Raw genomic sequence first — 14965 nt, 5'->3', positions numbered from 1 at the left:
CCTGCTTTACAAACAGCATCAACAGCTCGTGTGGGACTGAGCGGCTTAACTAGAAAAACGTTCATCATTATTAAGCATCTGAATACTTTCACTGAAGAGTCTGCCCTATGAAAATGATTTAAACAGGAACTCATGTTGCCTGCTTGGCTAATAAAGGTCAGAGTTAAAGGTTAAAGGTTAGAGTGTTTATTCATCATAATTCATGGTTCAGATGGAGCAACCAGAAGGATATGTTCAGATATTATTATCTGGAGCTTCGACATGGAGCACGAAGGAGTTCCTGAGCATCATGGGCTGTTTAAACTCTGTTCTGGGACACTTTTTCACTTTTTACCCTCGATCTTGAGCTCATACATGCAGCTGTTTTCAGGGGTCATGAGTTAGTCCCTTTTGACGCATCTTGGAGTTTGAATTAAGTGCTTCTTCTTCTCTTTTAAGGGTCATCTGATGATAATGTTGAGCTCATAGTTTGAAGGAGGATTTTCATGCGTCTTTTCAACATTTCAGTCATATCTTAGTTAACAATAGTGTCCCTTAAAGAAAAGCCCAGTGCAAACAGCTCAAGTCATGAAGCTGCTGCTGGGACTTTACTGGAGTAAAAGGGTTGAATCGGTGCTTTTATGGGACTGAATGATATGGGTTTCTCTTTGTGTCCGTGGCCTCTGCTGCTCAGGAACATTTGTTGGTGTTTGCAGACAGAACAAAAGTCCATCAAAGCTGATGCTGAGACGTCACGATGTGACTTCCATCAAACCTCAATGAACACGGGTGATTCTCACGAAACTACATTTTGACGTGTCTGTAAGGATTTGATCGACTAAAACAATCAAACTTTTGTATTATATATAAAACTATGGTAGGTACTAATTGTGGGACAACAAAAGTGACAACTTTTCAACCTTAAAGTTCATTACCGTAACGTATCCGGGCTTTTATTTTTTATCTTAAACCCAAAATTATCACAATACATAATTTAATATACATATAAATAGAAAAAAATGGTTGGGGTTATACCCTTTAACTAGCAGTGTTAAGTATTTGTGAATAATTATTATCTGGGCCAAATACATGTGTCCGGAGCATGAACAATTCATTTCCGTAACAATATTACGTTTAACAATATTCAGTTAAGTTAATTAATCAAGTTTCAAAATGGCTACTAGGTAAGATAATCTTTCAAGTTCTTCCAGTAGATATTTTAAAAATTGTAATTATTTACACCCTTTGGCACACTACTACTGTTCATTACCGTAACGTGTCCGGGCTTTTATTTTTTATCTTAAACCCAAAATTATCACAATACATAATTTAATATACATATAAATAGAACAAACGGTTGGGGTTATACCCTTTAACTAGCAGTGTTAAGTATTTGTGAGAATAATTATTTTCTGGGAACAATTCATTTCCATAACAATGATATTTGGCTCCATTAAAATCCCTGGGTTCCAATAAATAGTTTTTTTTCCCATGATGCCTTGTGTGGAAGAGAAGTTTCAAAATGGCTACTAAGTAAGATCATCTTTCAAGTTCTTCCAGTAGATATTTTAAAAATTGTAATTATATACACCCTTTGGCACACTATTATTGTTCATTACCGTAACAGGGTATATTTAGAATAGTTTTTGTTAGAAAAGTTATATAGTTATACTATGAGAAAAGCTGCAAGAATAAGAGTTTCTGTGATGGGGGGGGGGGGCTCCTCCTGTCTATTGGTTCTCATAATACTATGCAGCAAGCAAAAGTGTTTTGACTGTCTGAACTCGTCTTCCCATAACATTGAATGGATAGTAATGCCTTTTCCCATAACATTGTGTGGCCAGCAAACATAAACAATATAAATAGCAATAGTACCATTTTGTTAGCAGACAACTCTGAGCAGCTTCCTGACAGGTTGTGCCGACTCGTCTCTTTCTTGCAAGAAATAAATGTTTTGTGTTAATCGTATCCAGCGACTAATTTTGAGAGAATTTTTCTGACAGTTTTGTAGACAATTATTTTATATTCTGTGGAAAAGTAACTTTTATAGAGCCAAACTGCCCAATTATGCTAGCTATGCTAATCAATGCTAGCAACATGGAACTGCCATTCATTACCGTAACGCTCTGCATTCATTACCGTAACGCTCTGCATTCATTACCGTAACGCTCTGCATTCATTACCGTAACGCTCTGCATTCATTACCGTAATATATGCAAGGCTGTTACGGTAATGAAATGAAGTGTTACGGTAATGAAATGAAGTGTTATGGTAATGAATTATATAAGTATAATCAGGGCTACACATGTTGTGGTTTGTTATCTGGGGTTTTTACTGCACTGTAGCAGCATTCCTTCTCATATCTACTAACTACCGAGCTGGCTGAGGAGCAGAGTTTATCACATGTTGGCGTACTGACCGATACAATCCGGACCCCAGTAACCAGGACAGCATCTCTTCATCTCCAGCTCTCTGTAGCACTCGAAGGAGCAGCCGCTGATGGCCAACGTCATGCTGGCAGTCTTGATGTTGTACCTGCAGGACAGACAAGGAAGAAACTCTCAGCTCTGCTCAAAACATCTGCAGGTCTTTAAAGAGTCTGACTCAGCGTTTTCCGTGTCTTTGTGTTGCTTACTTGCAGTCCGTCGTGGTGGATTTTGGGCTCTTTTTGAAGCCGGACGGACACGGGACCAACAAGCTGATGCTGCAGGAGTGACAGGCCGTCTGGGTCCTCAACACCGTCCGGTTGGAGCAAAAGTTCTGATAGAAACAAACATACAAACAAGCTCTCAGTGAGTCCCTTCAGGCATGATTACCTGTGAATGACCTGGTGGGAACTTTATCTGCAGAAAACGCAGAATCAGAAGACGTTTGGATCTTATGGAAAATACAAAAGCAGTCATTTTGTTTCTTATATTCCCTTTAAACTTTTGTCATTGCACCCAGTTTCCAAAATAAGTGGAAGAAATTTACAGCTAATAATGAGGAAAAAGCAGCCTTCAAAAAAGAATAAATATGATGTCACTTCAGACAGCTGATTGGGTCCTGATCTGGTCCTGAAGCAGCCTCCATGATGTTCAGAGGAGCTCCAGTTTGTCTTTAAAACCATGTTCCTCAGAGAAAGACTGGAAGGGATCTGCATATTTCTGCCTCTACAGAGCAGAATATCATTAAAGCATTCAGGGAACCTGGAGGAGTTTCAGTGTAAAGGACGAGGGAGCAAGCCTAAGCTGGACCCCGTGACCTCTGACCCCTCAGACGCTGCATCAAGAACCTTCATTCATCAGCAGCTGATAGAAGCACATGGACAAGGGATTACTGTGGAAACCTTTGTCCAGCACCACAATACAGAGTTCCATTCACAAGCTTTACTGTGCAGGAAAGAAGCCTGATGTTAACCTCGTCCACTTCTCTGGGCTCGGAGGCGTCTGGGATGGACCGTCACACGGTGGAAACGTGTGCTGTGGTCAGACCCATCAGTATTCCACATCTTTGTTGGAAGAAATGGAGCAAAGAGCAAAAGCAGCATCCAGCCTGCTGTCAGCAGCCAGTCCCTGCAGCCAGGCTCTGTGATGGTATGGGGTTGGATCAGGGGGCAAAGCTCATTTCCACTTCTGTGACGGCAGCATTAATGCAGAAAAGCTCACTGAGATTTTACAGCAACATATGCTGCCTTCAAGGCCACATCTTTTCCTGGGACGTCCCAGCATTGTTCAAGCAGACCATGGAAAACCACATTCTGCCACAGTCCAAAGGCCTGGCTGAGGAAGAAGAGGTACGGGTGCTGGACTGGCTGCCTGCAGTCCTGACCTGTCCCCAGCAGAGAAACAACCACCCCCCCGCCCTGCTGCACACCTTAAGACCTGTTTAAGGAAGAATGGGACAAAATAACAGCTGGAACTCTGCATCACCTGGTTTCCTCAGAGTCAGAACGGCTTTAAGTGTTGGCAGAAGGAAACAAAGTGTTTGATCATTATTTGGTATAATTTGGTCATTATTTGGTATAATTTGGTCATTATTTGGTATAATTTGATAATTATTTGGTGTAATTCGGTCATTATTTGGTGTAATTCGGTCATTATTTGGTATATTTTGATCATTATTTGGTGTAATTTGGTCATTATTGGTATTCAGACCTGTTTAAGGAGGAATGGGACAAAATAACAGCTGGAACTCTGCATCACCTGGTTTCCTCAGAGTCAGAACGGCTTTAAGTGTTGGCAGAAGGAAACAAAGTGTTTGGTCATTATTTGGTGTAATTTGGTCATTATTTGGTGTAATTTGCTCATTATTTGGTATAATTGGGTCATTATTTGGTATAATTTGGTCATTATTTGGTATAATTTGGTCATTATTGGTATAATTCGGTCATTATTTGGTATATTTTGATCATTATTTGGTATATTTTGATCATTATTTGGTATAATTTGGTCCTTATTTTGTATATTTTGATCATTATTTGGTGTAATTCGGTCATTATTTGGTATAATTTGGTCATTATTTGGTGTAATTTGCTCATTATTTGATATATTTTGATCATTATTTGGTATAATTCGGTCATTATTTGGTATAATATGGTCATTATTTGGTATAATTTGGTCATTATTTGGTATAATTTGATAATTATTTGGTGTAATTCGGTCATTATTTGGTGTAATTTGGTCATTATTTGGTATATTTTGATCATTATTTGGTGTAATTTGGTCATTATTTGGTATAATATGGTCATTATTTGGTATAATTTGGTCATTATTTGGTATAATTTGATAATTATTTGGTGTAATTCGGTCATTATTTGGTGTAATTTGGTCATTATTTGGTATATTTTGATCATTATTTGGTGTAATTTGGTCATTATTTGGTATAATATGGTCATTATTTGGTATAATTTGGTCATTATTTGGTATAATTTGATAATTATTTGGTGTAATTCGGTCATTATTTGGTGTAATTTGGTCATTATTTGGTATATTTTGATCATTATTTGGTGTAATTTGGTCATTATTGGTATTCAGACCTGTTTAAGGAGGAATGGGACAAAATAACAGCTGGAACTCTGCATCACCTGGTTTCCTCAGAGTCAGAGCGGCTTTAAGTGTTGGCAGAAGGAAACAAAGTGTTTGGTCATTATTTGGTGTATTTTGATCATTATTTGGTGTAATTTGGTCATTATTTGGTGTAATTTGCTCATTATTTGGTATAATTGGGTCATTATTTGGTATAATTTGGTCATTATTTGGTATAATTTGGTCATTATTGGTATAATTCGGTCATTATTTGGTATATTTTGATCATTATTTGGTATATTTTGATCATTATTTGGTATAATTTGGTCCTTATTTTGTATATTTTGATCATTATTTGGTGTAATTCGGTCATTATTTGGTATAATTTGGTCATTATTTGGTATAATTTGGTCATTATTTGGTGTAATTTGGTCATTATTTGGTATAATTTGGTCATTATTTGGTATAATTTGATAATTATTTGGTGTAATTCGGTCATTATTTGGTGTAATTCGGTCATTATTTGGTATATTTTGATCATTATTTGGTGTAATTTGGTCATTATTGGTATTCAGACCTGTTTAAGGAGGAATGGGACAAAATAACAGCTGGAACTCTGCATCACCTGGTTTCCTCAGAGTCAGAACGGCTTTAAGTGTTGGCAGAAGGAAACAAAGTGTTTGGTCATTATTTGGTGTAATTTGGTCATTATTTGGTGTAATTTGCTCATTATTTGGTATAATTGGGTCATTATTTGGTATAATTTGGTCATTATTTGGTATAATTTGGTCATTATTGGTATAATTCGGTCATTATTTGGTATATTTTGATCATTATTTGGTATATTTTGATCATTATTTGGTATAATTTGGTCCTTATTTTGTATATTTTGATCATTATTTGGTGTAATTCGGTCATTATTTGGTATAATTTGGTCATTATTTGGTGTAATTTGCTCATTATTTGATATATTTTGATCATTATTTGGTATAATTCGGTCATTATTTGGTATAATATGGTCATTATTTGGTATAATTTGGTCATTATTTGGTATAATTTGATAATTATTTGGTGTAATTCGGTCATTATTTGGTGTAATTTGGTCATTATTTGGTATATTTTGATCATTATTTGGTGTAATTTGGTCATTATTTGGTATAATATGGTCATTATTTGGTATAATTTGGTCATTATTTGGTATAATTTGATAATTATTTGGTGTAATTCGGTCATTATTTGGTGTAATTTGGTCATTATTTGGTATATTTTGATCATTATTTGGTGTAATTTGGTCATTATTTGGTATAATATGGTCATTATTTGGTATAATTTGGTCATTATTTGGTATAATTTGATAATTATTTGGTGTAATTCGGTCATTATTTGGTGTAATTTGGTCATTATTTGGTATATTTTGATCATTATTTGGTGTAATTTGGTCATTATTGGTATTCAGACCTGTTTAAGGAGGAATGGGACAAAATAACAGCTGGAACTCTGCATCACCTGGTTTCCTCAGAGTCAGAGCGGCTTTAAGTGTTGGCAGAAGGAAACAAAGTGTTTGATCATTATTTGGTATAATTTGGTCATTATTTGGTATAATTTGGTCATTATTTGGTGTAATTTGGTCATTATTTGGTATAATTTGGTCATTATTTGGTATAATTTGATAATTATTTGGTGTAATTCGGTCATTATTTGGTGTAATTCGGTCATTATTTGGTATATTTTGATCATTATTTGGTGTAATTTGGTCATTATTGGTATTCAGACCTGTTTAAGGAGGAATGGGACAAAATAACAGCTGGAACTCTGCATCACCTGGTTTCCTCAGAGTCAGAACGGCTTTAAGTGTTGGCAGAAGGAAACAAAGTGTTTGGTCATTATTTGGTGTAATTTGGTCATTATTTGGTGTAATTTGCTCATTATTTGGTATAATTGGGTCATTATTTGGTATAATTTGGTCATTATTTGGTATAATTTGGTCATTATTGGTATAATTCGGTCATTATTTGGTATATTTTGATCATTATTTGGTATATTTTGATCATTATTTGGTATAATTTGGTCCTTATTTTGTATATTTTGATCATTATTTGGTGTAATTCGGTCATTATTTGGTATAATTTGGTCATTATTTGGTGTAATTTGCTCATTATTTGATATATTTTGATCATTATTTGGTATAATTCGGTCATTATTTGGTATAATATGGTCATTATTTGGTATAATTTGGTCATTATTTGGTATAATTTGATAATTATTTGGTGTAATTCGGTCATTATTTGGTGTAATTTGGTCATTATTTGGTATATTTTGATCATTATTTGGTGTAATTTGGTCATTATTTGGTATAATATGGTCATTATTTGGTATAATTTGGTCATTATTTGGTATAATTTGATAATTATTTGGTGTAATTCGGTCATTATTTGGTGTAATTTGGTCATTATTTGGTATATTTTGATCATTATTTGGTGTAATTTGGTCATTATTTGGTATAATATGGTCATTATTTGGTATAATTTGGTCATTATTTGGTATAATTTGATAATTATTTGGTGTAATTCGGTCATTATTTGGTGTAATTTGGTCATTATTTGGTATATTTTGATCATTATTTGGTGTAATTTGGTCATTATTGGTATTCAGACCTGTTTAAGGAGGAATGGGACAAAATAACAGCTGGAACTCTGCATCACCTGGTTTCCTCAGAGTCAGAGCGGCTTTAAGTGTTGGCAGAAGGAAACAAAGTGTTTGGTCATTATTTGGTGTATTTTGATCATTATTTGGTGTAATTTGGTCATTATTTGGTGTAATTTGCTCATTATTTGGTATAATTGGGTCATTATTTGGTATAATTTGGTCATTATTTGGTATAATTTGGTCATTATTGGTATAATTCGGTCATTATTTGGTATATTTTGATCATTATTTGGTATATTTTGATCATTATTTGGTATAATTTGGTCCTTATTTTGTATATTTTGATCATTATTTGGTGTAATTCGGTCATTATTTGGTATAATTTGGTCATTATTTGGTGTAATTTGCTCATTATTTGGTGTAATTTGGTCATTATTTGGTATAATTTGCTCATTATTTGGTATATTTTGATCATTATTTGGTATAATTCGGTCATTATTTGGTATAATATGGTCATTATTTGGTATAATTTGGTCATTATTTGGTATAATTTGATAATTATTTGGTGTAATTCGGTCATTATTTGGTATAATTTGATCATTATTTGGTATATTTTGATCATTATTTGGTGTAATTTGGTCATTATTGGTATTCAGACCTGTTTAAGGAGGAATGGGACAAAATAACAGCTGGAACTCTGCATCACCTGGTTTCCTCAGAGTCAGAACGGCTTTAAGTGTTGGCAGAAGGAAACAAAGTGTTTGGTCATTATTTGGTGTATTTTGATCATTATTTGGTGTAATTTGGTCATTATTTGGTGTAATTTGCTCATTATTTGGTATAATTGGGTCATTATTTGGTATATTTGGTCATTATTTGGTATAATTTGGTCATTATTTGGTATAATTTGGTCATTATTGGTATAATTCGGTCATTATTTGGTATATTTTGATCATTATTTGGTATATTTTGATCATTATTTGGTATAATTTGGTCCTTATTTTGTATATTTTGATCATTATTTGGTGTAATTCGGTCATTATTTGGTATAATTTGGTCATTATTTGGTGTAATTTGCTCATTATTTGGTATAATTTGGTCATTATTGGTATAATTCGGTCATTATTTGGTATATTTTGATCATTATTTGGTATATTTTGATCATTATTTGGTATATTTTGATCATTATTTGGTATAATTTGGTCCTTATTTTGTATATTTTGATCATTATTTGGTATAATTTGGTCATTATTTGGTGTAATTCGGTCATTATTTGGTATATTTTGATCATTATTTGGTGTAATTCGGTCATTATTTGGTATATTTTGATCATTATTTGGTGTAATTTGGTCATTATTTGGTATATTTTGATCATTATTTGGTATAATTCGGTCATTATTTGGTATATTTTGATCATTATTTGGTGTAATTTGGTCATTATTTGGTGTAATTTGGTCATTATTGGTATTCAGACCTGTTTAAGGAGGAATGGGACAAAATAACAGCTGGAACTCTGCATCACCTGGTTTCCTCAGAGTCAGAGCGGCTTTAAGTGTTGGCAGAAGGAAACAAAGTGGGAAAAGGTTCACTGACTTTATGGGATGCTGCAGGTCTGAGGTGTAGAAATGATGTTTGTTACCAGATTAAATGAAGCTGAACAGGAAACATGTTGAGTTCAGACTGTCTGACAGAAGAATCACAGCTTTTCATATTATTTTTGTGGTTTTTACTCATCTTTCACTCGACTTTGATTGCATCTTCTAGACTTAGCCTGCTTCTAAAGAGCTGGTTTCATCAAATAAACAACGTCAGTAACACTTCAGTCTGTGTCTAAATCACAATAAACTCATCAGGCTTTACTTTATTTCAAAATATTTTCCTGACTGGTTTCCATAATAACTTCACTTTCTGGATCAGAGCAGGTTGTTTTCAACCATTTTCAAGCGTGGAAAATCTTCTTTGGGAAGTAGGTGGCAAATGATAACAGGAAGTGATAACTGCTGTGATTCACATCTGGTGATCCACCCAGGAAACTCTCACTGAAACGATGGAGCAATTCTGTCCACAGAGCCGGAAACTAATCTGAATGTGTGTTTAGATTTAAAGACAGTTTATAAAGCTCAAACAGCTTCTGTTTGCTGTAAAACTAAGTGAACCCCTGATCCAGCAGCTTCAGCAGCAGTGAGTGAGAAACTAAGTGAACCCCTGATCCAGCAGCTTCAGCAGCAGTGAGTGAGAAACTAAGTGAACCCCTGATCCAGCAGCTTCAGCAGCAGTGAGTAAAACTAAGTGAACCCCTGATCCAGCAGCTTCAGCAGCAGTGAGTGTGAAACTAAGTGAACCCCTGATCCAGCAGCTTCAGCAGCAGTGAGTGTAAAACTAAGTGAACCCCTGATCCAGCAGCTTCAGCAGCAGTGAGTAAAACTAAGTGAACCCCTGATCCAGCAGCTTCAGCAGCAGTGAGCTGCAGTGATGGTTTCCTGTGGGACGTTATCAGTCTCTCTCATGGTTCTGGAGGAATCTCGGCCCTCTTCTCTCCAGCGCTGCTTCAGCTCATTGAGGTTTGCAGCTTTGGTTTCTGCAGCTCTCTTAAGGTCCCACCACAGCATCTCAGTCAGGCTGAGGTCTGGACTCTGACTGGACCATTGCAACACCTTGATTCTTTTCTTTTTCCCACATTCTGCTGTAGATCTGCTGCTGTGTTTGGGATCTTTGTCCTGTTGATGAGCCAGTTTCAGCCCAGCTTTAGCTGTGGGACAGATGGCCTCACATTTGACTCTAGAATACTTTGGTATCCAGAGGAGTTCATGGTGGACTCAATGACTGCAAGGTGCCCAGGTCCTGTGGCTGCAGAACCAGCCCAGATCATCAGCCCTCCACCACCGTGCTTGACAGCTGGTATGAGGTGTTTGTGCTGATATGCTGTGTTTGGGCCTGTTTGATTAATTGGTTTTAAATCGTAATCACAATTATTAAGTTAGAACGATGTTAAAAATTGTAATTTTAATTAGGGTAATTACGGTACAGCCCCTGTTCATGTATCTGGGTTGCACTGTGTTGCCGTAGTGACATCCACCTTCGTCCTCCACACATTGTTAACAAACATGTCAGCGGTGGATTTCGTTGCCAAGAGTAAGTGCAAGTCCGTTGTGTGGAAGTGGTATAGCTTCAACACTGCGGATGAAGAACAAAATACGCCGCATTGCAAAGTGGCTGTTAAACATCACAGCACGACTAACTTATTTCAACACCAGAAAAACCACGTACCAGAATGGCAGCAGTGTGTTGCAGAGGGGACTGCACAAGAGAACATGGATGCGGCTACACCACCACCAACTCCAAAGCAAGTAACTCTGCTGGCTTCGTTTTCATGTGGTATACCATATGACAAGACCGAAAGGAGGTGGAAAAATATTACGGATGCAGTCGCGTTTCACATCGCAGTAGATATGGCCCCAGTATACACAGTAGAAAAAGCTGGCTTCTGACATTTGCTTCATGTGCTGGACCCCAAACTGGACACCAGCTACAAGCTGCCAGGCCGAAAACATTTCGACGAAGTTGTCTTGCCCCGTCTATACAACGGTACTCATGCGAAAGTGACAAAGGAGCCGGAAGACGTGCAGTTCTTTATGGCTACGACGAAACCTAAGCTGTGCTGCCATGTTCTTTTTAGAGAGAAGAGGCTTTCTCCTGCAGCCCTTCCAAACAAGCCATCCTTGTTCAGTCTTTTTCTAACTGTGCTGCCATGACCTTTAACCTTTAGCATGCTAACTGAGGCCTGGAGAGTCTGAGATGTAGCTCTGGGCTTTTTCACCTTGGGGTGACCTTTAACCTTTAGCATGCTAACTGAGGCCTGTAGAGTCTGAGATGTAGCTCTGGGCTTTTTCACCTTGGGGTGACCTTTAACCTTTAGCATGCTAACTGAGGCCTGTAGAGTCTGAGATGTAGCTCTGGGCTTTTTCACCTTGGGGTGACCTTTAACCTTTAGCATGCTAACTGAGGCCTGTAGAGTCTGAGATGTAGCTCTGGGCTTCTTCACCTTGGGGTGACCTTTAACCTTTAACATGCTAACTGAGGCCTGTAGAGTCTGAGATGTAGCTCTGGGCTTCTTCACCTTGGGGTGACCTTTGACCTTTAACCTGTTAACTGAGGCCTGTAGAGTCTGAGATGTATGACCTTTAACCTTTAACATGCTAACTGAGGCCTGTAGAGTCTGAGATGTAGCTCTGGGCTTTTTCACCTTGAGGTGACCTTTAACCTTTAACATGCTAACTGAGGCCTGTAGAGTCTGAGATGTATGACCTTTAACTTTTAACATGCTAACTGAGGCCCGTAGAGTCTGAGATGTAGCTCTGGGCTTTTTCACCTTGGGGTGACCTTTAACCTTTAACATGCTAACTGAGGCCTGTAGAGTCTGAGATGTAGCTCTGGGCTTTTTCACCTTGGGGTGACCTTTAACCTTTAGCATGCTAACTGAGGCCTGTAGAGTCTGAGATGTAGCTCTGTGCTTTTTCACCTTGGGGTGACCTTTAACCTTTAACATGCTAACTGAGGCCTGTAGAGTCTGAGATGTATGACCTTTAACTTTTAACATGCTAACTGAGGCCCGTAGAGTCTGAGATGTAGCTCTGGGCTTTTTCACCTTGGGGTGACCTTTAACCTTTAACATGCTAACTGAGGCCTGTAGAGTCTGAGATGTAGCTCTGGGCTTTTTCACCTTGGGGTGACCTTTAACCTTTAGCATGCTAACTGAGGCCTGTAGAGTCTGAGATGTAGCTCTGGGCTTTTTCACCTTGGGGTGACCTTTAACCTTTAACATGCTAACTGAGGCCTGTAGAGTCTGAGATGTAGCTCTGGGCTTTTTCACCTTGGGGTGACCTTTAACCTTTAGCATGCTAACTGAGGCCTGTAGAGTCTGAGATGTAGCTCTGGGCTTCTTCACCTTGGGGTGACCTTTAACCTTTAACATGCAAACTGAGGCCTGTAGAGTCTGAGATGTAGCTCTGGGCTTTTTCACCTTGGGGTGACCTTTAACCTTTAGCATGCTAACTGAGGCCTGTAGAGTCTGAGATGTAGCTCTGGGCTTTTTCACCTTGGGGTGACCTTTAACCTTTAGCATGCTAACTGAGGCCTGTAGAGTCTGAGATGTAGCTCTGGGCTTCTTCACCTTGGGGTGAACTTGCTGGGACGTCCACTCCTGGGAAGATTGACAGCTGTCCTGAATGTTTTCCACTTGTGAATAATCTTTCTCTCTGTAGAATGATGGACTCCAGATAGTCTGGAAATGGCCTTATAACCCTTCCCAGACTGATGGGCAGCTCCTTCATATTGTTTCTATCGTGCTGCTTCTTCAGATGTAATAAAAACCGATTCTGACACATTGCTAAAGTTAGTTTAGTTAAACCAGTTTAACACATCAATGAGGGAGAAATCTAAAGCTGAATTACAGAGAAATGAATGGTTCTCACCGGTTCTGAAGCCGCGGCTGTCTTCATCCCGTTCATCATCACCATCAGAGATGCCACCAGCAGCTGTAAACTCAGCTGGACCTCCATGTCTTCTGCCATCCGTCCCGTCCTCTGCGACTCTTTTGAGTGTCTCCTCCTCCTCACTCTGACTCATCCTCCTGTGTTTCCTGCAAACCAAACCCAGGGAAAACTGCTGAGTGGCAGCTTTCCCTCACAGGAAGGCAGATCTTTTCTGGTAATCAGCTCTTAGCTAACAACAACTTTATTAATGGAGGAAATACATAAATCTGCTGTTTCTTTTCATGATAATAACAAGAACAACGTCTTTAAATAAAGGGGAAGAGATGCTGCAGGAATCATTTGAGCAGGAGATGAACTCAAAGCCGTGAAGCCCTGAAATCCTGAGCATTAGAAAGTCTTCCCTTCCTGGTGTGGAGACTCTGGGCCCCTGCAGGAGCTTTTAGAATAGCAGGAAATCCTGGAGTGTAAATCCGAATCTGTGTTTTCTTTCCCCCAAACTGCTGATAAGACACATTTCTGCTGCTCTGTGAGGACAACACAAAGCTCCTAAACCCTAAAAGCAGGTCCGAAAGGATCAAACAGGCCTCTGAACCCTCACCAAACAGCTTCTCCGGGTACAAAAGTCCTCAGAAAGATGGTGAAGTCGGAGGTGATGGTGTGAGTTAGAGCTGAAAAACACTTTAGGATCAGAAAAGAACATTTAAATCCTGTTTAACGTGCATTTGATCGGGATTCTTATTCAGTTTGGTGCCAAACTGTCCCAAAAGAGTCTATTGTGAGAAAATCTACGTCATTTTAAAAGAAAAGAACATTTAAATCTAAAAAGATTCTTATTCAGTTTAAGAACTGATTCAGTTTGGTGCCAAACTGTCCCAAAAGAGTTCAATTCAATTCAGTTCAGTTTTATTTATAGATTACAACAAATGTCATCTAAAGGCACTTAAGTAATAAAGTCCAATTCAAGCTAATAGGAATTCAATTCAATTCTATTCAGTTTTATTTATAAAGCGCCAAATTACAACAATCGTCATCTCAAGGCACTTAAATAATAAAGTCCAATTCAAGCCAATTGGAATTCAATTCATTCATTTCAAAATAATCCAATTAATTCATATGGAGCCAATTCAAAAATAATATCCGAGCTAAGGAAACCAACAGATTGGACCAGAACTTGTCTTCAGTCCAATCTCCCGTCCTGAGATTGTATCAACAATAACATATAACATATAACAATATAATATAATAACAATAATGTCACATGTACATAAAATAAAAGAAATAAAATCAATTTAGAAATGAAAAAGTTGAGTCTATTGTGAGAAAATCTACGTCATTTCAAATTAAATTAAACTCGAAGGGATTTTTGCTGTAACTGACATGGATAAAACATGGATAAAACATGGATAAAACATGGATAAAACATGGATAAAACATGTATAAAACATGGATAAAACATGGATAAAACATGGATAAAACATGGATAAAACATGGATAAAACATGGATAAAACATGGATAAAACATGGATAAAACATGTATAAAACATGTATAAAACATGGATCAAACATGGATAAAACATGGATAAAACATGGATAAACCATGGATAAAACATGGATAAACCATGGATAAAACATGGATAAAACATGGATAAAACATGGATAAAACATGGATAAACCATGGATAAACCATGGATAAAACATGTATAAAACATGGATAAAACATGTATAAAACATGTATAAAACATGTATAAAACATGTATAAAACATGTATAAAACATGGATAAAACATGTATAAAACATGGATAAAACATGGATAAAACATGGATAAACCATGGATAAAACATG

General features: G+C 37.1%; 1 protein-coding gene across 1 annotated transcript in view; it reads right to left on the bottom strand.

Moving 5' to 3' along the window:
• stab2 (stabilin 2) overlaps nt 1-13227 on the bottom strand; it is a 62112-nt gene extending 48885 nt beyond the window's left edge. Inside the window, exons 1-3 of the mRNA XM_072378002.1 lie at nt 13103-13227; nt 2615-2739; nt 2399-2514 (exon numbers count right to left, since the gene is read on the bottom strand). Of these exons, the coding sequence (XP_072234103.1) occupies nt 2399-2514; nt 2615-2739; nt 13103-13201 (340 nt within the window). The 5' untranslated portion in view covers nt 13202-13227. The remainder of the gene's footprint in view (nt 1-2398; nt 2515-2614; nt 2740-13102) is intronic.
• Nucleotides 13228-14965: the final 1738 nt, after the last annotated feature.

Source organism: Leuresthes tenuis, unplaced genomic scaffold, assembly GCF_036924035.1.
Source record: "Leuresthes tenuis unplaced genomic scaffold, fLeuTen1.0.hap1 SCAF_23, whole genome shotgun sequence".
In the NCBI taxonomy this organism is placed as follows: domain Eukaryota; kingdom Metazoa; phylum Chordata; class Actinopteri; order Atheriniformes; family Atherinopsidae; genus Leuresthes; species Leuresthes tenuis.
Note: the sequence above shows the minus strand (reverse complement) of the source record. Positions and strands in the feature narration are given on the sequence as shown.